At 47.6% G+C, this 20,538-nt stretch overlaps 1 protein-coding gene across 12 annotated transcripts in view; it reads left to right on the plus strand.

The window, feature by feature from the left end:
* Myt1l (myelin transcription factor 1-like) overlaps positions 1-20,538 on the plus strand; it is a 398,225-nt gene that overhangs the window by 287,938 nt on the left and 89,749 nt on the right. For all 12 annotated transcript variants that reach the window (XM_005404380.2, XM_005404385.2, XM_005404381.2 and 9 more), the window contains exon 9: positions 5,789-6,147. In XM_005404380.2, coding sequence (XP_005404437.1) covers positions 5,789-6,147 — 359 coding nt within the window. The remainder of the gene's footprint in view (positions 1-5,788; positions 6,148-20,538) is intronic.

A 20,538-nucleotide genomic window follows, 5' to 3' on the forward strand; every position in this document is an offset into this window, starting at 1 on the left:
AGACAATACAGAGTTACAAACAAAGTGGTAGGAAATTAACAATGCTTGTTGTATTACATATTGATATCTTCAAAGTGGTTTCTCATGAAAACAAATAGAGACATGCAATATTGATCAATCAAGGACTCATTAACAGTTTCTTTCAGCAAAGAAATAGAAGACAGTAGATCAACTATGTTGACTATGCTGTATACACACACATACAAAATTTCTCCTTCTTTCCCTTCTCTCTTCCTACATCCCAGTTGCCCTTTACCCTTGAGCATTTTCCTATCATTTCACAATGTCTATCATACCTCCTAGTTTAAATTAACTCTTTCAGGTTTTACACTAGTGAGAAAAATATGGAACACTTCACGAATTTGCGTGTCATCCTTGCGCAGGGGCCATGATAATCTTCTCTATCGTTCCAATTTTAGCATCCATGCTGCCAAAGCTAGCACGAATCTCGTAGTTTTCAAGGGCTGCATTTTCTATAAAGTGAGGAAAACAGGAGTGGCATTCCGTGTCACTACCCTCAGGCACTGATGGTCAGCCAGGGTCACCTTAGAGCCTGGGGGCTTGCAGGAGCCTGTCTTAGCACCACCATGTCCCCCAGGACAAGTGATCCCCTGTGCTGTAGACACACAGACGATGGCCCCTCCACCTGGCCAGGCCACAGAGGACCTTCGTGGGGCTCAGCTGGGAACCATGAGCTGCCTTCCACACCCCAGCCCTTGCTCTACTTAGCACCCTCAGCCTCTTCCCTGTGCTATCTAGCACCTTCTCCGTCATTTCTTTATCTAACAATCAATTATTTAGCTACTACTGTGCTCCAGAGAGTGTGCTGGGCTCCCACAGGTCTGTCCAAAGAACCCGGTGTGAGAGCGGTAATGTCGCTCCGTCCGGTGTGGTGGCCCCTCACCTCACACAGCCACCAGGCAATTGAAATGTGACCAGTGCACCTGGGAAATTAAATGTTTAATTTTCTTTCATGGTAATTAAGTAGCTGCACATGGCTAGTGGATGCTGCAGCTCTAAAACAGGAGATGCAGTTAAGCACCTGCCATTTCCCCCCACCAGGGAGGGGAGAGGCTGTGTGTGCAGCCCTGGTCTCGTGTGAGTGCACTGCACTCCCCACTAGCAGGAGGACTGTGGTTTGCTCCTTCCGAGACATTCACTGAGCACCTAACACTACCCGGAGCCCTGAGCCACCATGGGCCACATGCAGCCCGGGGAGGCTTCGGGAGTCACTTAAGAAGCAGCCTTGGGCACAGATTCCAGGTCACCCGGGCCTGGAATCCCTCTGCACAGAAGATGAGAACAAAGGCCAAGTTCGTTGTTGGAAACCTCCCTTGGTGACAGCTTCCCAGGTGACAGACAGGTGCCCAGCTGGGGCTGAGTGTGTCTGTGGCTCAGGTGAGCTGCACAGGTGAACAGGGACAGGACCTCCTCTTTCTCCCTCTGCATCCCCCCCCCAGGCTCCCAGATGTGATCGGTCTCTCCCACAGGGCCCTGAGGCTCCAAGGGGACCCTGGACACCACATCAATGCGTGCAGCATAGTGACAGATGGTGGAAGGCCACTCATACCCTCCACTGCATTCCTGTCACTTTGGGCCACACTTGAAGATCACAATGAGACTGCATTCAACGTGTCTCAGAGCCACTTTCCAGAGCTTCTCTGACCATCCCAGGGCTTCACAGCAGAGCCCAAGCACCTCCGCCACTCCAAGCATGCTCCTGAGTCCTCATAGTAGAACGAAATGTGCCTGGGGCTTGAATGCTACGATCGTGTTAAAAGTACATAGGAACGGGCATTCGGGGGAAGGAGCTGCACAGAGAAGGGACAAAGAGAAGTCACATCTAGTTTCATATGCAGTTAGAGGTGCGATTTTATTTACACTACTTTAAAGGAGGTAGAGAAGGGTGTGAACCCCCATGTAAATTGGCAGGAAACACGGGACGTTGGTGCCCACGGCTGCCAGGTTAATCCAAACCGTTTGTGAGATGTAGAAAGAGGAAGTAAAATTGGTCCAGGTGGAAACAGAAATCAATGGGAAGATAGCAAAACCTACACTTGGCTGGGAAGTTCCCACGCTGAGAAAGGAATCATTCCGAAAGTCTGAGTGACTGAAAACTTCAGAGCAGTGAAGGTGCTGGTAACTTTCACAATCCAGACAGGAAAGCTGAGGCCTGGCCAGAGAACACAGATGCCCCCTTGGTGCTGAGGAAGGAAACCTGGCTCTCTGTGCCAGGCATGCAGTCCCTCCAGTCACTGCCCCAACTCTGTCCGGGCAGCTGGGTAGCACATCCCGTGAGCCAAAGCCTGCTGGGCAACGACTGCGCCACCCTGAGCCCTCAGTGACACTGCTGCCCACCCCTTTCGTTCCTACCTGGCTTCCCGCAGACACACTCACCTTGTCCGGCTCTCTTGATCCCATACTTTTTCTCCTCTCCCTTATTTGTTTTCTCCCCTCCACCCTCCCCTCAAAAGGAATGGGAGGGTTAGGAGGACAGAAAAGGTCTCCAAAAACTGGAGAAGGACAAGCGGCAGGGGTCGTCAACAGTGGCAGGTGTGGTGGCAGCTGTGGCATGGAGAGGTGTGGTTCAGGAGGCCCTGGATGGGGACAGCCTTCCTCCTGCAGCCTGTGCCCAGACGCCTGCCACAAGCTCACAGCCAGATGTCATCACCAGAAGCCAGCAGCCCAAGGCTGTCCCCAGGGAAGCCCAGCCCTGCTTGTGTCATCGAGTGTGAGAGTCAGCTCCACTCCTGCCCTGAGCTTCACAGCATCACCATCTGCAGACCTGAGCAGCAGGGTGCAAGCAAAGAGGGGACATGGAGAAGAGCCCCTCGTACTGTCTAGAAAAGCTGCCCACGGCCAGAAGACACAATGCCAACTGCCTGTCATCGTCCCCAGTGACCTAGATGAGTCCCATGGCCAAAGGCAGGCTGGTGAGCAGCTGTGAGTGACTGTGGCCCAGGGCACTCCAGCACCACGCAGGCCATTTCAAGATACACTGATTGGCTGGGTGTCCTGCACGTGCCTGTCTTCCCAGCATTCTGGGAGGCTGAGGCAGGACTGCAAGTCTGAGGCCAGCAAGGGCAACTCAAGGACTTAATGAGAGAGAAAGAAATTTTATAAGGGGATGGAGATGTAGCTCACTGCAAGGGCTCTGGGTTCAACCTCCACTGTTATGAGAGAGACAGACAGAGACAGAGACAGAGAGGCAGCCAGTGGCTATCTTGATCCATTGTGGCATTATCTGGACCAGAGGGTAACAACGAGACAGAGAGGCAGCCAGTGGCTATCTTGATCCATTGTGGCATTATCTGGACCAGAGGGTAACAACACAGTAACCCAAGATAGAAGTACCCCAAGAGATGGGTGGGGTGGAAGTTGGACTTGGTGAGTGCAGAGTGTGGACAAACCTGCCCGTGTCTGAGGCGGTGGACCCAGATCCTGCCCAGCACATAAGAGAGTCCACAGGGAAGCAATCTCAGAAATCCTCTAAAAACTTTCTGCTCAGAATGCTGTGTGCACCAATATTTGTTCCTTCAGCTTAGCCCAGTCATTACAATCACTCTTCTTTTCCTTATGCTGTTCCTACAGGGGACAGGGCTGCAGTCAGGTGAGCAGTCATCCCACATCTCCTGGCTGGCAGAGCTCTCAAATTCATCCTTCTGCTCACTGCACAGATGAGAACCTTGACAGTCAGACAGAGGCAGGGACTGACCTGGTCAGTCAGGGGCGAGGCAGAAGGGACATCCCCAGACTCAGGGTGCTTTGTCCTGTAGCATCCTCGGGGGTGCTCGATGATGGACATTGTCTTTATGAGACAATACAACAGCCAGGCAATGAGGAAAAACTGTCAGCAGTGTGCACTTCCCTTGCGGTGGTGCCAGCCGCCTACTTGTCTTAGTAGTTGTATTAAAAAGGGCTAGTTCTCAGTACCACGAGGAGTAACATTTGCTGGGTAGCTGGTCACCCAAGCAGTAATAAGACAACAGAGGTAATTTCTTATCATCAACATTACACAGCAGTCCCCGCGAGGCACTGAGTACCTAGCACATGCCCGACACTGTATGAACCTCCTACGTGGTTTTCTTTTTTCTTCTCCATTTCATCCATAAGGCAACTGTGTGACGTGAGCATTTCTCATTCTCAGCTGATGACTCTGAGGTCCAAAGTTGGACATTTATCTAGTGTGCTCTTTGTCCTGTTCCCGGGTGCCTGCTCCAGCACCTGCCCAGGCTTGTTCCTTCTGTCACTGGGAGAGGTGGCACCTGTTACCCACCATGGATCTGAGTAGACAGCCCAGGCTCCCTCATGCTGGGGCTCCCCACAGAGCTGCCCGATTTTGCCCTTTCCAATTCACCTTCTGCCTATGTGCAGGGATGCCTGATCTCTGTCTGTGCCCCAACTTTACACCCCCAAAGAGCCCTCCTCCCCACATGGCTAGCCATTGGCCACCACTTTTCTAACCTTCAAACTTGATCGCATCACCAAGGGTTTGGAAGAGTTCAAATGGCTCTATATTTCCTGCATAGACACCCAGAGCTTCATATGTGACCTGTACTTTATCAGAGGCTCTGTGACCCTCATCCATATTTCAGCACATGTGGGGTGAGTGCAGGTTCTTGGGGACCATGTTGAACAGTAGTAAGTGGATCTAAGCTGGTGTTGTTGACATATCCAAGTCCTTGTTGGACCATAGATCCTGGGACAAAGGGTCATGCCTTTCCCTCCGCGTCTCCCACTTACACTGGCTCCTGCCCCACAGAACCTTCAAGACCAAGTGATCCTTTCTCCATTCCCAGTTCCGAGCTGAGCCAGTACAGGGCTCCAGGGATCTGCATGGACTCAGCCAGCAGAGAGATCACACACCGCATTTTAGGCGCATGGGGTATTTGCCCACAGTCCTTTCACCTCTCTCTTTTCTCCCTTATTCATTGCAGCATTTATAGAATTTCCTGAAAGAAAAAAAAAAAGAGACTAAATTGGCAGCATAGCTTTGGAAAACTGCCCTTTCTTCAGCAAATTTTGTGAGCTGATGCTGTAAGGGTCTTACCCAAATCTGGAACATTTTGTGCCTGATTTGGTGGTGACTGCCGATCACACACAGGTCATTGCCTGGAATTCTGGGGATGGATGGACTGATACTATCCAGGACAGACAGGGATCTGTGAAACTTCTTCTCATGAACAAACAGCAAGTGCATATATGGCTTCTCTTCTTTCAGTGGGTTATCATGTCTGCAGATATACTTTTACCTACAGAATCTACAAATCCAAAGCTTTTCACAACCTAGCACACTTTGATAGTTTATGTGAATCCTATAAGTTAAAAGAGCATCCATAAAATCAAGACTGTTTTAAGTGTACATCACACATGCTGTATATCTGGTAAAATGTTGAATAAACTGAATTTACGTTGTCAACTGCATGCTACGCAGCTCATACAAATGTTTCGTAAGCCATGCTCAGGAATCTTAGTGGCACCTCCACGTCGTCTGGAACCACAGTACTGAGGACTAGGAGACTCAGAGTAAATATTAATGGCAGCAGACAATGCAAACTATGTTGCTTTGGGATGCAGTTTCGTTAATAGAATTTGGCACATGTGTGAGGCATGTGTCTGCTCATCACTCTCTGGCATCTGCATCAATGTCATTCATGCTCAACTTTTAATATCCTCACCAGGATCTCTTATTGCTCTGATCTTTAAAGACAATAACACAAGTCTCTCTCCTTCTCTCTCTCCCTCTCTCTCTCTCTCTCTTTCTCTCTCTTTCTCTATTTTTTATCAGTGTATATGGTTGTCCCTTGGCTAAAAAAAGAAAAACACAAGATAAGCAGCCCCAAGAACCTGCTCCCAAGAGAAAAGCATTTGCGGTGAAAGCAGACAGCTCCTCAGTGGACGAATGCTATGAGAGCGATGGGACAGAAGACATGGACGAGAAGGATGAGGACGAGGAGGAGGAGTTCTCTGAGGACAACGAGGAGCAAGGGGATGAGGATGACGAGGATGAGGAGGTGGACCGGGAGGAGGAGGAGGAGATCGAGGAGGAGGAGGAGGATGACGATGATGAAGATGGAGAGGATGTGGAGGAGGAAGAGGAAGAGGAGGAGGAAGATGAGGAAGAGGAAGAGGAGGAGGAGGAAAATGGTAATCTTTAAAATACTAGCAAAGTGTCACATTGTGACATGGGCCCGGTTTTGGGTGTGAATTCTGTGGAGTTAACAATCTCTTATACCCTGACATTGCTACAGGGACAAGTTGGCTTGATCCTTACTGAAGGGATAATATGCTTAAGAGAATTTCTCTTTGTCTTAGAGGACTTCTTTAAATTATCTTCTAGGCTTTAAATTTTGTTTTTGGTCAAATTGTTCTTCGGCTTGGTGGTCACAGCAATTTGCTGAGGTACTGATGGTGTGCATATTTGATTAGCTCAGCAAAACGGAGCAAAAACAGAAAAGTAATTTAGCATCCTTGGTCATTATTTTGCCATTCTCTTGAAAGTTCTATGCCAGCGATGCTCTTACCAACCCAAGGGGTGCTGTGGGGTGTCCTTAGTCTGCATGTCCTCCAGGCAGAGGGTCCTCAGCCAGTGGCTACTAGGTGGACTCTGTCAATCACCACAGCTTGACTTGGTGGTTGTCCTGTGAGAAGGGTGCAGAGAAATGCAGTGGAGAGGAAATGGTCATGTGCTTCCCATCTGGGGCACCCAACACTGTGGCACCCTCTGTACAGGGCTGGGGACATGTCACAGTGCATTTCAGATGACTCTCGCCTTCCACACAGCCTCCTGTTAGGACAAAACTCAAAAATATAACTTTGAAATGCCCTTTCCTGAAGGTCATTTCTTTTCTAGCAAGAGAGTGTTCTTCGGTACCGGAAAATTTTTTTGTTTTTTTGGTTTTTTTTTTTTGTGGGGGGGGATTGGTTTTTCTTCGGTACTGGGAACCGAACTCATGACCTTGCGCTTGCCAGGCAGGTGCTTTGCTGCTGAGCTAAATCCCCAGCCCCAAGAGAGCGTTCTTAAGAGCCTAGAGAGACATGGATAACTCACAGCTTTCTCCTAGAAATATGCCAGAATGACAACAATGTGGCAACATGACAACATGTGTCCTTACCCTTTTTCCTTGGGCTCAGAGCTCTTCACGAGTCTTAGGTCCAGGAGAGCAAACTTCTCAACACAAAGGCCATCACTTGAGCCAGTGGAGAAGGCGCTTTGGATCACATGGCTGCAGGTCCTGTGCACAGACAGACAGGGCTGTTTCCCACTCAGAAGTGGTGAGCAGCTTTACAAAGAAGCCAGAATCTTATGCCATGATCCTAGATTGTTTCAGTGGCTTAAAATTCTTACAAAATAATTTCCCATTTACTTGTACACCTATAGGCAAATATACATATGTAGCTAAACATATACTTACATATGAATTGCATAAATTAAAATATATTCTCCCTCAATTTGCTTTTTGTCTTTTTGAGACAGTGTCCTGCTATGCGGGTCAGGCTGGCCTTGAGCTCACTTTGTAGCCCAGGCTGGTCTCGAACTCACAACGATCCTCCTGCCTCAGCCTCTTGAGTGCTGGGATTACAGGCATGCACCACCATGCCTGGCCCTCCCGCAATGTTTAATAGTTTGTGTTTGCGATACATAATACTCACATTTGTTTGGGGGAATTATTACATATCCATCACATCTTGATCATTTTCATCCCTTTTTCCCTGGATCCTCCCCTCTTTCTCCTTACCCAAAGCCTTTTCTCCATCTTCAGAAAAGCCACTTCCATCTCCTCTTTACTTTGCTCCTTAAATTATACAGTTTGGGCTTCTCATAGAAGAGAACCATGTCATAGTCAATCTTCCATGTCTGACGTCCAAGACTTTCCTGACTTGAAACTATAAGATACCACATGGAGAAGGTTTAACAAAAAACACAAGGCACTGGCACAGAACATAGGTGCCAGTAGAGTTGCCACTGATTCTCCCTACTCTGCTGGGGACAAAATGCACCATTGCCATTAATGAGACACTGAGAATTAAAAGCCGTAGTTCTGTGTAATGAAATATGGGGAGAGCTGGAAAGCAGACCAACCAAGTGAATTATTTGCAAACACTGTATTAGAAGCATGCAGTTTGAGGTGATATTATTAGTTGAGATCCATGCATGATTTGTATTTTGGCCATGGCTTATTATTAAGAAGGTATAAAATATTGCTTTTTTAAATGTTCATGCTGTTTGGAAGGAAGTAGACATTAACACTGCAAATTATGAATGCTTTTTGTGAGCTGTGGATTAAGGTAGGAGGTTTGAAATATGTGTCATTTAACCGAGGATCTTAACCAAATTTCATTTCTGTTCTTTACCTCCTAGACTTAAACTTTTCAATCTTAGTTTATTTAGGGTGACAGTTCAAGTAATCTACTTTCCAATAGACAAAGTGGCACGTTTGGAAACTTGCCTTACCGAAAAGCATTAGAATGTCACTGTCTAAGGTTGGGTTTTGTGACTTGAACACTTGGAACACTATTGTTTTAAAAAACCAGGTAACATCTCAAAACCCAAGACAATTTTGCTGAACTAATTCAAGCAAAGCCATCATAAATGGATGCATGGCTGTATCATTAGACCACTCCATGTTTAGGATACAGGTCCAAGGATTGCTAATTTCCTGAGCACATCGGGCATAATGACCATACCCAGGCATCAGAAGTTGAGCAAGGAGGTCCCAGAAATCAAACTCCCAGGAGAGGACTAGGATACAGGATTCATTCTAAGCTGTTGATGCTGGGTTCTGATTCACAGCAGCATCTGCTCCCCAGTTAGGCAATGCCCACAATCATCCATTACCCGGACTTTAAATAAATCCCTGAACAACTGAAGCTCAGTGCAGACCCAGGGAGCTGCTGTGGATTAGAGGAGCAGCTTCCAACAGAAGATGGATGTTTCCACTTGCTGGGTACTCACACACTCATAGGAAGCGTGTGCTTTATCCCTTTCAGACAGCCTCTCCTGTCAACACGAAACCAAGAAGCTGTCAGAGTCAACAATAGTGTCTCTCATGGGGGACACTCCCCTGTGACTTTGAGCATTTGTGAGTTCTCTGTAGGAGACACCAGAGGCTTGTTTCATTTCCAGGCCAGCTGACTACTTCCTAGAGACAGTGGCACAGGGACAACCCTTCTGACACAGGGAGAAGTCTCCATGGAGGCGCCCCACGAGCGGGTGCTCTGAGACACCATTTACCAACATCGCACGTTGAAATTCCCAGCAGATTACTCTCCCCATATTTCATAGCCCACAAGGGTCAGGAATCTGCAGAAAGATTCTAGATCAAAAGATTTGAAAAGCTTTGTTCATCTAGCTGTCATTTTTCATGAATGCACTCCTAGTGATGTTTTATTAAAATAAGACTTTGAACAGCATCAACCCGCCGGCCTCCTATTCTCCGCCCTCCTCACTAAGTGCATCATAGTTTACCTTATTGCAAGAGTTCGTGCCACTGTCACTATCAACAAATGCAAACCGGTGCCATGGTAGGGACACCTTCAATGTGGGGGTCCCAGTGAGAGCACAGGATGCTGAACAGTGGACAAGAAAGATGCTTGTTGGGTCTGATCTCCATGGCAAGGTGCCCCTTCTTGTTCCCTGGGGATGTCACAGCCCATCCTGCCCAGAGAGAGCAGCACACCCCTCTAGGGTGGACTGTGCCTCATTCCTAACACACACAGGCACAGTGACCTAAAGTCAGATGGGACATTCGTAGAAGATTCCAGGTGTGAGGCAGACATGCCCTCTCCATGGTGCAGACAACCACCCAGTGTGGAGAGATCAGGGCTGTGACAGGGGCCTAAGGACAGAGCTTCTGCTGTCAACAGCAGGTGCAAAGTCTCAGGTTATTTATACTAATAGGATACCATTATTTATACAGCCAGGGAAGCTTTTTCCACCTTGATTATAAATTGCAATGTGGAGTTTATCAAGAGATTCTGTTTTATACAAAACAAATGTATACAAATCACTGGGTTGTTACAATAGGAGCCCACAGGATGTAGAGAGAACATTATTTATAACTTGGAAATTACGCATTTATTTTAATTCCAAGGCTCCTCTGGTGCTGCAGTTATACATAAACCAAAGTTCTACTAATAATGTGCATTTCCTATGAGTATATTTCTGTGTGGTATTGGGCTGGATCCTCACAGTGATTATGTAGAGATAAGTCGGGTAGAAACTATCTTCCTTTCCTTGTACTAATTAGAAACTGAAGCTCATTATTTTCTGTAAGTAGTGGCTATGTAGTCACTCTGTTGATGGTTTTTCTTATTACAGATTTCAGGTTCTTTTTACCACTTTCTGCTTACTTGAACAACAGCAGAAAGCATCTGAGTAGCCCAATTCAGATTACATCAAGTTCATATTTCATCCATCATCTTATACTTATTATGTAGCTGACTCATCGAAGGCCTTGTGTGTGAAGAATTTATTTTCAAAATACATAATAATGGTCTAATTCCACATTTCTTAGATAAAAACATCCTTATTCAAAAGGTCAGTAACTTAGAGCTCAGTGGTCATAGACTTTTTTATCAGCAGATTTTGCACATATTATGACAAATGTACTTTGGAACTCCCATAATTTGACAAATGTGGTTTAAGTGGATATAAGACCTAGTGAGTTATGATTTATTTTCCTACTCCAGTCCACCAAAACTATTAATTATTTAAAGAAATATTTATATGCACATGTATATTTGTACATCTATATTGCATATATACAGTCTTTTTGAGCAGGTATCTTAGCTCCCCATAGCTGGGAATGGAAATTCTAGGAAGAAAAACACAGACTAAAAAGGTGCCTATGCACAGCCCTTTACACCACACAGCTGATTCTTCAAAAGTTCTGCTTCTAAAATCCTTGGGTAGACCTGCGGATCCCCTTCCTGTGTACCTCTGCGCAGTCCCAGGACCAGCTTTGGCAGGCAGACTTTGGAAGACAGCTGCTGGTCACAGGGGTAAGTGAGGTGCACTGTAGACACTGCCTTTCTGGGTGGCCTCTTGGCTGCCCAGAGCACTCTGTCCATATCAGTCGGTGTGTGCCGTGGCTTCCTGGCCAGTACACTCTGGTGAGGTTGTTAGAGGAAAATGGTGAATAATCATGCTAAGAACCTGCTTGGATGTCCTATGTGATTTCTGAAGACCAGGCAAAGCAGCACACCAGAGGCAGAACCACATCGTGGGGTGCAGAGAGAACAGAGGAGGGCTGTTCTTATTGGATGATTGGGCTGTGACTCTCTTTGGTCCACTGTTGAAATAATCGTGATGGCCAGAGATCAGCACCCACTGATTCTGATTTTGGACTCTGTTCCTTTGGCTGCTGCCATGAAGCAGTCCTCTCCCTGAGACTGTCTTCCAACGGGGCGTTTCCAGGGCAGTACATGATGGTAAAATTTCCTACAGTGTGTTTCTTTCACACAGGTGATACACGAGGACCCAAGTCCCTAGAGCATCTTGATAATTTGTGACAGACAAGGATGAATGTCCATGAGGAGAAACAGGGTGCAGGAGATGGGCGGTCGTGTTGTGGCCTCTGAATTCCCTGACTTCCCTTTTGGCTGCTGCTCTCCATATTGATTAGCCAATTAGCCTCTTCCGGCGTTCACTGGGAGCTGTCCCTGATGAGGAAAGCAAGCTGAAATGCAGACAGACTGTGAAAATCAGAATTAGCCAACCCGTTTTCCACTACAGTCAGCAGAAAAGGCAATGAGTTCTGAGACCAACATAGAACAAAGATGATGTGTTTAGTATGCAAGGCTTCACGTGAAGAAAGGCTGTGGACACCATTGGGAGAAAGAATATGGTGATTTTTCTTTATCACTTTAAAAATTAACCTTTCCCTGTGTCCATGAGAGGGTTCTTTCAGGGGGTTGAGAACCCTAATATGTTGAAGAAGGTGGTGCTGTGGCAACCAGGAGACCTTTCTAGGGACCGGACAGTAACAAAAACTTACATTCTCCCTGCAAACTAATTTTTGTATAATTATAAAATATAACTGTATCTTATAGTTTGGGTGCTTCAATACAAGCCAGAAAACTTGCTGAGCATGTAGCACTATGTACATTTAGGATTCAAATCACATGCAAAGTGCTAGGAAAACATCTTTCCTATCCTGTAATAAAAAAGAAGACTCTAAGAGAATAGGCCTACTATGATACTATTCACTTTGTTTTCCAGGTTAACAGTAAAGAATTAGCAGCTTATTTGGTTATCTTGTTAATTTAATTTTCATTGCAACTATTAGTTTGTCCCAGAGAAGCATGACATCTAGGAGAAGGTACCTTTCTGGCCCTTGTGTGGCTTGTCCTGAGCAGGTCACCTTGCTCGCATTTGATGCAAGGTTCAAGTATCAGGAAGTGCCCTCCATTCATGAGCATGAAGGTCTTCATGCACATCAACAGCTCATTTTATACATCTGTGTGTTTTCTGTGTGCCCAGAGCACAGTGGGTAGCTTTTGTCCTTTTTTTAAATAAAAACAAAGTACAATCACCAGGTGAAATGTGTAGTGGAGCCTACATGAGTATGCACATAAAAACTGCAGAGTATTGTTCTTCACAAAGAATTAGATATCATAAACTGAGATGGAGGTATGAAGATTTGAGTTTAAAAGAATCTAAGCCTTGGATATCAAGAATCACGAAACTTTGTGCCAACAAGGAAAATTGTCTCTGTGGGCTGTTTAGAAGCAAGTCAGAGTCTCTCTCTCCCTCTCTCTCTCTCTATCTCTATCTGCTAGTAATGAAACTGAGTTAATAAGAAATGAGAAAAGGGTTCCTGTGTCCCCTTTAGTCCCCTGTGTCCCCCAACCCACCAACTTCAAGAAGCACTTTTCCCACCCCTGGGAAACAGCCCTGGGGTTTTCAAAAATCCTTTACACCCCCTGATTTATGATCATGAACAGCAACAAACACAATTTTGCTCTGGGAGCAAATAGTGCTCAGGGTGGTCCAGTTAATTTGGAAACTCTGACCACTATGCATGTAAGAGAGAGAGACAGGCAGGATGACACTGCACAGTCGGGTTTCCTGCCACTAGGACACAATATTTGATCCCCACAATTTAAAAGAGGAGAGGTATAACTTGGCTCAGGATTTCAGGGGATTCAGTCCATGGGTAGCTGGCTCCAAGACAGGAACACCATGGCAGAAGGGCATGGCAGACGAAAGATGCTTAGCTCATGGCAGCTAGAAAGCAGAGCTAGGGAACAGCACCAGAGAGAGAAGAGGTGAGGGACCAGATACAGACCCCAAGGTCACCCCTCCATGACCCACCCAAAACACCCAGAAGTGATCTCTACTAACCTCCTGACTGCTTCCAAGTCAATTAAATTGACAAGTAAGCTTAACCATCACAAGTATACAGACAGATACAAAGAGAGAAAGATAGAAACAGAGACAGAGACAGAGAGACAGAGACAGAGACAGAGGCAGAGACAGAGACAGACAAGCAAAATTGTCTGTGTGCTTTAGCTGATCTTAGAGAACTCTTGGGTGAGCCAACATGACCTTCCTACTATTCCTTAACAAACTTAGACAAGCCAGAAACCTAAACACCATCAAGAAGAAAGACTCCCAAAACTCCATGAATAAGTGCAGTTTCCTTTATTCACATTCCATTAACTTTGACCCCTAATGAGCGAAAACTTTAATAGAGAAATGTAACTCACGGTTTCTAAGTTACAAGTCTTCTGCAACTTGGCTGCCTGGTGAAAAGTCTTCTTTTTGCTTCAGTTTCTGGCTTTGATGGAAATTGTCAAGTCACGGCTTTGCTTATAAAATGCATGGTATTAAGTTGATAATCCCTGTGGGCCCAGAGAAAGCCCTACATTCTCTGCACCATGGCCTTGCCGTCCACTGTCCCCTGCAAACCTGCTCTAGACCTCAAAGGGCCACCTGGTGTCGGGTGTCCCTGATGAGGGAGAGCATGTGACAGACACAGGTAGATGCAAGTAAGCAATGTCTTCCATGGTGACCCTGACTGCAGCCCACCTTTCCTACCTTCCTTTTTTTTTTTTTTTTTTTTTTTGGTACCAGGAATCAAACTCAGGACCTTGAACTTGCCGGGCAGGTGCTTATGCCCCTGAGCTATATCCCCGGCCCTCCTACCTTCCTTTGTTCACTGATGCATTGGATGCTATCTTGGCGTCACCCTCTGCGTCCAGCTCCTTCCTCCACGCTGGGAATCAGTCTTGAGAAAACAGGCCACACTGTGGCTCCCAGAGTGAGAGGAATGCACAGCAGCCCTGCTGTGGTTGTTCAGTGCACTACTTGTGCCCCAGTCCTGGCCCCAGGAGCCACTCCAGGCTTGAGGTCTGCTGCTAGATGGCTTAGATAAAACACAGGTCCCACAAATATATGTGTCACTTATGTGCACATTATAACATCACAGTGAGACCCCAGCCCCCAGGGGCTTCCACACTCTGGCCCTGTGCTAGCCCATACAGCATAGTCCCCTAAGTGTAACCAAATTAAATTTAGTAAGTTTCAATCTACAGTAATGGAGAAGACATCCCATTGCATATTTGTCTCCCCCCTCACACCAGCCGCCTATAGAAGCCATGTGCAGCTGGCAGCACCCTGAATGGACACAGCATGTGCTGTCACTTCTGCCCAGGTGTGCACGGTGCACACACGTGTGCTCCCACAGGTGCATGTTGGTGTGTGACGCAGAGTGCTCTGGCCCTGTTCTCACCCGTCCTTACTACCCGCCACCTGCTGTCCCCCCGCTGCCCCTCCAGGCTGGTCTTGGCCATTGTGCACATGGAGCACAGGCCCCTCGCCTGTCCTCTGTCCTCGTGGGCTCTGCCCTTGAGATCTTCCCAAGATCCCCTCCTTCTTCTCCAGAGTGCTGTTCCCGTCCCCTTCTCCATGAGACATGGCATCATCCCCTCCCCAGTGTCCCCTCTCCTGGCCCGTCCATCTTCCCTTCTCCTTTGTCTTCACAGCACTGTCACTCTCTGCCATCATAGTATATATTTATGTTCTGCTCATTTTCACCTCTCGCCTCGAGCACACTTTCCATGATGCAGGAATATTGTCCTCTGGCTCCTGGCTCAGCTCTGTGACTGCAGAGACAGCTGTTAGAAGAACAAGTGCATGTTATTCACTTTCTTCCGTCAGCACCCCAGAGCCCAGCAGGGCTGTCTCGTGTGTGTTGTGACAGTAACAACTCTGCCATCTGACACAGGGTTGTGAGAAACTCCCCTCTGTTCTAAGGGGTGAGGGTTTCTAGAAACGTCAGCGCTCAGCCCAGGTACATGAATGGCTGGCGAACTCCACGCCTGTCTCCAGGGTCGGGAGACCTGTTCCTTGGCCTCGGTTTCCTGTGCCAGATGCTTCTGCCCTGTCCTCAGGGTCCGCTGGAGCATGAGGGCACCCAGCCTCTTTCTTCCTGCAGAGGAACTGAAGGATTCAAGACACAGACAGGAGCCAGGACCCCAGCCCTGTAGTGTCAGATGACTCAGTGGGAAGGCTCAACATAAGTGCCAGGGCAGGGCTGGGTAGGCTGAGCTCCCTCACCCCTTGGCAGGGACGTGTATGATGGCAGAGACCCCCTGGAGTCGAGGGGCAGACTGATTTACAAAGACAGAAGGAGATGGCAGCAGTGAGCACCCACACACGGCGCGGGAACACGGGCAGACGTCTGGGCTGCAAGGTAGCCACAGAGGCTGGAAATGCACTTGGAGCAATCGCATGGGACACCAGGAGCACCGCCATCAGGGTCAGAGGGCTCCTGCCTGAAGGTCCTGGGCTCAGGACAGGCGGAAAGGGGCTGCCTCTCCAGGCATTTTCACTGCACCGGCTGTAGGGGGCACTTGTTCCTCGCAGCGGCACACGTGGGGACAAGGAGACCCAGGGTAAGGCAGACACCCTCACCTGGGCAGGCCCTGACCTTGATCCTATCTAAAAGCAGAAGTCTTGATGTCCAGACGGTGGGCACGCAGTGTCTTCCTCTTCTCCCTGCGCTGAGCAGCTGCTGACACAAAACTCGCCCCCCATGCCATCTCCAGAAAACAGGGAAAGACACCCAACAGGACCAGACAAACCACTGCAGATGCTCAGATCAGCCCAGTGCTAGATCTTTCCTGAAAGGCAGTATTGCTACTTTCCTTTGTTAAAAAAAAAAAAAAAAAAAGTCCCAGTTAATTTTAAATAACTTCTATAGATTCTTGGAAATCGTACATTGGCCATCAACCATTCACTTTAAACAACTATTTGAGAATTTCGTTAGTCTCTAAAAATGCAACTCAGATACCCCTTTATGCACCTTCAAGGCCTCAGCAGCAGGGGTCTCCCTTCTTGTCCCCAACTCCTGCCCCCTCTCCTTCCCCTCGCCAAGGGTGGGGCTCCTTGTCACTCCTGCAGCATTGCTCCAATGTGTGATCGGCACTCAAAAGTCTGAAATTGCAAACAGCCATGGTGGAAAAACACCCTGTGGTGTGGAAGAGTAAGAAAAAATAGATGAAGACTAAATTCAACCATGAGCAAGTATGATCATCAGAGAAGAGGGCCCGGGGACCTCAGGCACTGCTTCACTCTGAAATGGTACCGCACAGGAAGTCGCGCAAGTGAAGATCCCACCACTGCTGAAGGCAGGTTCATCATGGAGCAGTTACTTCCGGTTTCAGGACGTGCATTCCCTCCAAAGTGACCTGAGAGCCGTGAGTAGGTTCTCTCTGCCTCTCCTTGTAGCTCTGATGTCCTGTGATTTGAAGAAACAACAGCAGCATACACTGCTCCAACTGTCAGGATGGATACTAGCAAAACAATGCAGGGAGTCATAAAGTGGCTGTGTCAGCCACATCAGGGAAGGCTTCCTAACCCCAGCAGAAGGGAGACAGCAGCACAGTTGCGGAAGATGCGACAAGGAGCAAGGATGGTTAATGTGGGGTGGCATCACCCACAATGCCTCACATGGCCCCTGCCAGCCACATCACACCCCACCTCTCCACAGCCCTGGGTCCGCATGGACCTCACAGGGGCTGCAAGGTCACCCAGCTGAGCACAGGTGGCCCAGTGAAGGGCAAGGGAGAAGCCGAGAGTGTGGTACAAGGATCCAGGTGCTGAGCCCAGAAAGCACTGTGACCAGTGCTCAAGCTGCCCCAGCTGTGGGATCGCAGGGAGGCTGTATCCCCTGAGCTCAGCACTGGGTCAGAGGACTCTGTGGGTTTCAACATCCGGAGTATGGAGGGGACTGAGCAGGGGTGGTAGCCTGCGCTCCAGATCAGCCTGCAGACATGGTTGGCTGAGAGTACAAGACTACAGGACATCGGTCAGCAGAACTAGGAGGTTGAATTCCCTTGGGTCCCTCTCTGCACAGCCCCTGCCAGTTCTCACCTGCTTCCTGTCTCCCTTCGTGTCCAGTTCCCTAAAACCCCTGGAGCTGCAGGCTTGGGCTTCCTGGAATGTAGATCTGGAGCCCAGGACGTTTTTCATTTTCCAGTCTCTTTTCCACACTGGAATGGACTTGACTTCGTGAATCAGAGCGGGATAAGTGGGAAGGCCTGGCTGAGCTGCAGTTCCAGCACCAGCTGCAGAGGCAGGTAACAGAAGTACACCCTCAGTTGACGCAGCTTGATGCCAAGTGTGAAGAGGAGGAAAATAACAGAAGATGAGTGCTAACAGCAGCCACAGAGGCCTTCTGACGTCACACAGAGGGATTCATGCTGTGTGCCAAGGAAGAGATGAGGTGTAGCTAGTTTGGAAACAAGCCCACTGGTTGTCATGGAAACAGAACCAGTGCTGCCCTGGGAAAAGCAGTCTGGATCCCATGATGGCCTCCTAGCTCTGCTACTTGGCCACATGTGGTTTGAGAAATCTGCAACCACGTGTGGCTAGGTGTGGTCTCTTTCAGAAAGAGCTGAGGGTACTGACTGGAGGCCTTCGGGGGTGCCATGGTGAGCCCCTCGGGGAAGTGTGGATCCCCACAATAAGGGCTAAGGAGCTGCACCTTCTGCCCATAGGAGCTGCACCTACTAGACACACATACACTGCTTCCCTACCCACGTGATGTGGCATGTGCAATGTCACTGCAGTCACTGCTAAAATACCCTCATCTTCATGTGATCAAAAATACGGTGGATGTCTAAAGTAAAAGATTTATTACAGTGAAAGACGATCCTTCATGTGATCAAAAATACGGTGGATGTCTAAAGTAAAAGATTTATTACAGTGAAAGGCACACTGCTGTGGATCCTACTTGAAATATTCAAAATACTCCCTTCACTTCAAACACACTTATCCCATCATTCTTAGCAATGTGTCTTTCATTGTGATTTTTTTTAACTTTAACATTTATTCTATTTTTCGATTGCCTCTTGTATTACAAAATTTCTGTGTTTGCAAGTCAGAAATATATTTGAATAGTGCTTTATTTCTGTAACTTTTAAACACCTCTTCAGTGCAGCAGAAATTAGGGGTCTTTATCATTGAAAACCTCCGCCAGCCTGGGCATGCCTCCGGTGATTGCCTCTCCTGTTCATCTGCTGGGCCTCCTCCTAGGCTGCAGGTCTGCTAGTGCACAGCTTCTGTTAGTGACTAGAAAGAGAGACAGTAACTCTGCCTTCACCAGATGTTGAAAGAATCCAAAATGGTGTTTCAGACATGCCACGGGGAGACAAACTGCTCAAAATCCAATGCTTGTACTTGTAAACTCGAGTCCACAGAGCTCTAACCAAGACCCTCATCATGAGGGTGAAGCAACACACCCTACAGAGGTCACATTTCTGATTCTATCTGTGGAGCATATGTTATTTAGAACAGTTAGGCTCAAAGGAGAAGATTCAGACCTACCACCTTTTATGAAGCTGTCACAGGAGTTAAAATTGCACACATAACACAGTGAAAAGGAGGTTTGTCACTGGCTGATGGGGGCCTAGGGAGGTCTCCTGGCTGAGCTGAGAAATTGCCTTTGCTTGCTGAACTCATCCAGAGGTGGCTAGGGTTTCTCTTCTTCCCATACCACAGTGAAGACTCGAAGTCTGGCCCACACCTGCGAAGCCCCAGGGCTCCCATCTGCCAACAAGGAACCCCTTTCCATGGTATTTCCTGTGGACTCCGCTGGATGACAGATTTTAAACTCGAGACTGCAGAAAGAAGATTGAAGCACTTTGGACTTCACTAAGCCTCTCTCTAAATAACTATGCTCTTTTGCTCAGAACAGATATGTGTAATTTAATTTTCTGGAAAACACTTCTTTTTATCACAAATCCATCCCCCTTCTTTGATGGAACATCATTTGATAAATAGAAACTAGTAACATCAACTCCTGAAATTATTGTGGCTAGAACATTTACTTTCTGCATTGTGTGTACCACATTTTTAGTCCCCCATGGTAACAGAAAATTCTGGTCCATTTGCTAAAGCCCATGTCCATGTGTGACTCATTTCCACATCAGCCTCAGCAAAAACACACTCAGAGAAGGATCAAATGCCTGAATATGCAAGACCAGAGATGAAATTCCAGAGGATCCCTGTAAGTGGTCCCTAAGTCTAGGTGAAGCTGAGGCAAAGCACTGGGAATTGAACTAAGGACCTTCCCATTGAGCTACATGCTCAACCCCTTCTTTTTTGATTTTGAAACAGGGTCTTTCTAAGATACTAATTTCCCAGGCTGGGCTCACACTTGTGATCCTCCTGCCTCAGCCTCCCAGAGTACTGGAATTGCAGGTGTGCACCAGCATACCTGGTTTATAGCACATATTTGACTAATAGATTGATTGACTATTCCTCTCCATTAGTCCACATAGTTAAGAGTTGGCATTATTTAAAATGTGTTTTGAAATAGTTAAGTACTGGTAACTTGAAAAATTCTATTAACCAGCGAAGATTTGGGCGATGCATGCTACTGCCCACAGCCATTCCACAGGCACTGCAGTCAGTCACAAAACTTCACCACCACCAAGCCATAGTGACTTGAAGAAGAGCCAAATTCTGCAGCAGGCTGTGTATTCAGATGCATTTTCTACAACTTCTTTCTAGATTCCTTCCACCCACTGACTGGCTTCCCTGGACATCTGCTCGGGGGCAGGTGTGCCATGATAAGACTAGCTACATCCACACCAGCCACTTCAGAACGCAGGGAGTGTGCATAGCACACCCTCTCATATTGACGGAATTCCCCTAAGAAACGTCCAAGAAGAGCCAAGTGGTTTCACTAGCCCCGCTGTGTGAGGAACTGATGGAGGCTCTGCAAACTGGGGTTGCCTGTGTCACACGGTTAGCAAGTAACCAAGCTGAGGCAGGCTCTGTGCTCTGGATCTCATGCTTACTCTCCTGTAGCTACGAAGGTCAGTGCGAACTGTGCACCTGCTGTGCTTCCCAGTCAGAGCCTACAAGGGGCCGGCACATTTCCCCCGTTGCTCAGAAGGCGCCAGAACCCAGGGCAGTGATGCAGTGTGAAGAAGCGTGTCCGTTTTCATCTAATCTCCTTGGGAGAAGGTAACATGAGTGGCATGATTAATAGGTACTGAATATTTAAAAGGTAAGGTGTT

Source organism: Chinchilla lanigera, unplaced genomic scaffold (assembly GCF_000276665.1).
Source record: "Chinchilla lanigera isolate Chin_1 unplaced genomic scaffold, ChiLan1.0 scaffold00086, whole genome shotgun sequence".
Taxonomy (NCBI): domain Eukaryota; kingdom Metazoa; phylum Chordata; class Mammalia; order Rodentia; family Chinchillidae; genus Chinchilla; species Chinchilla lanigera.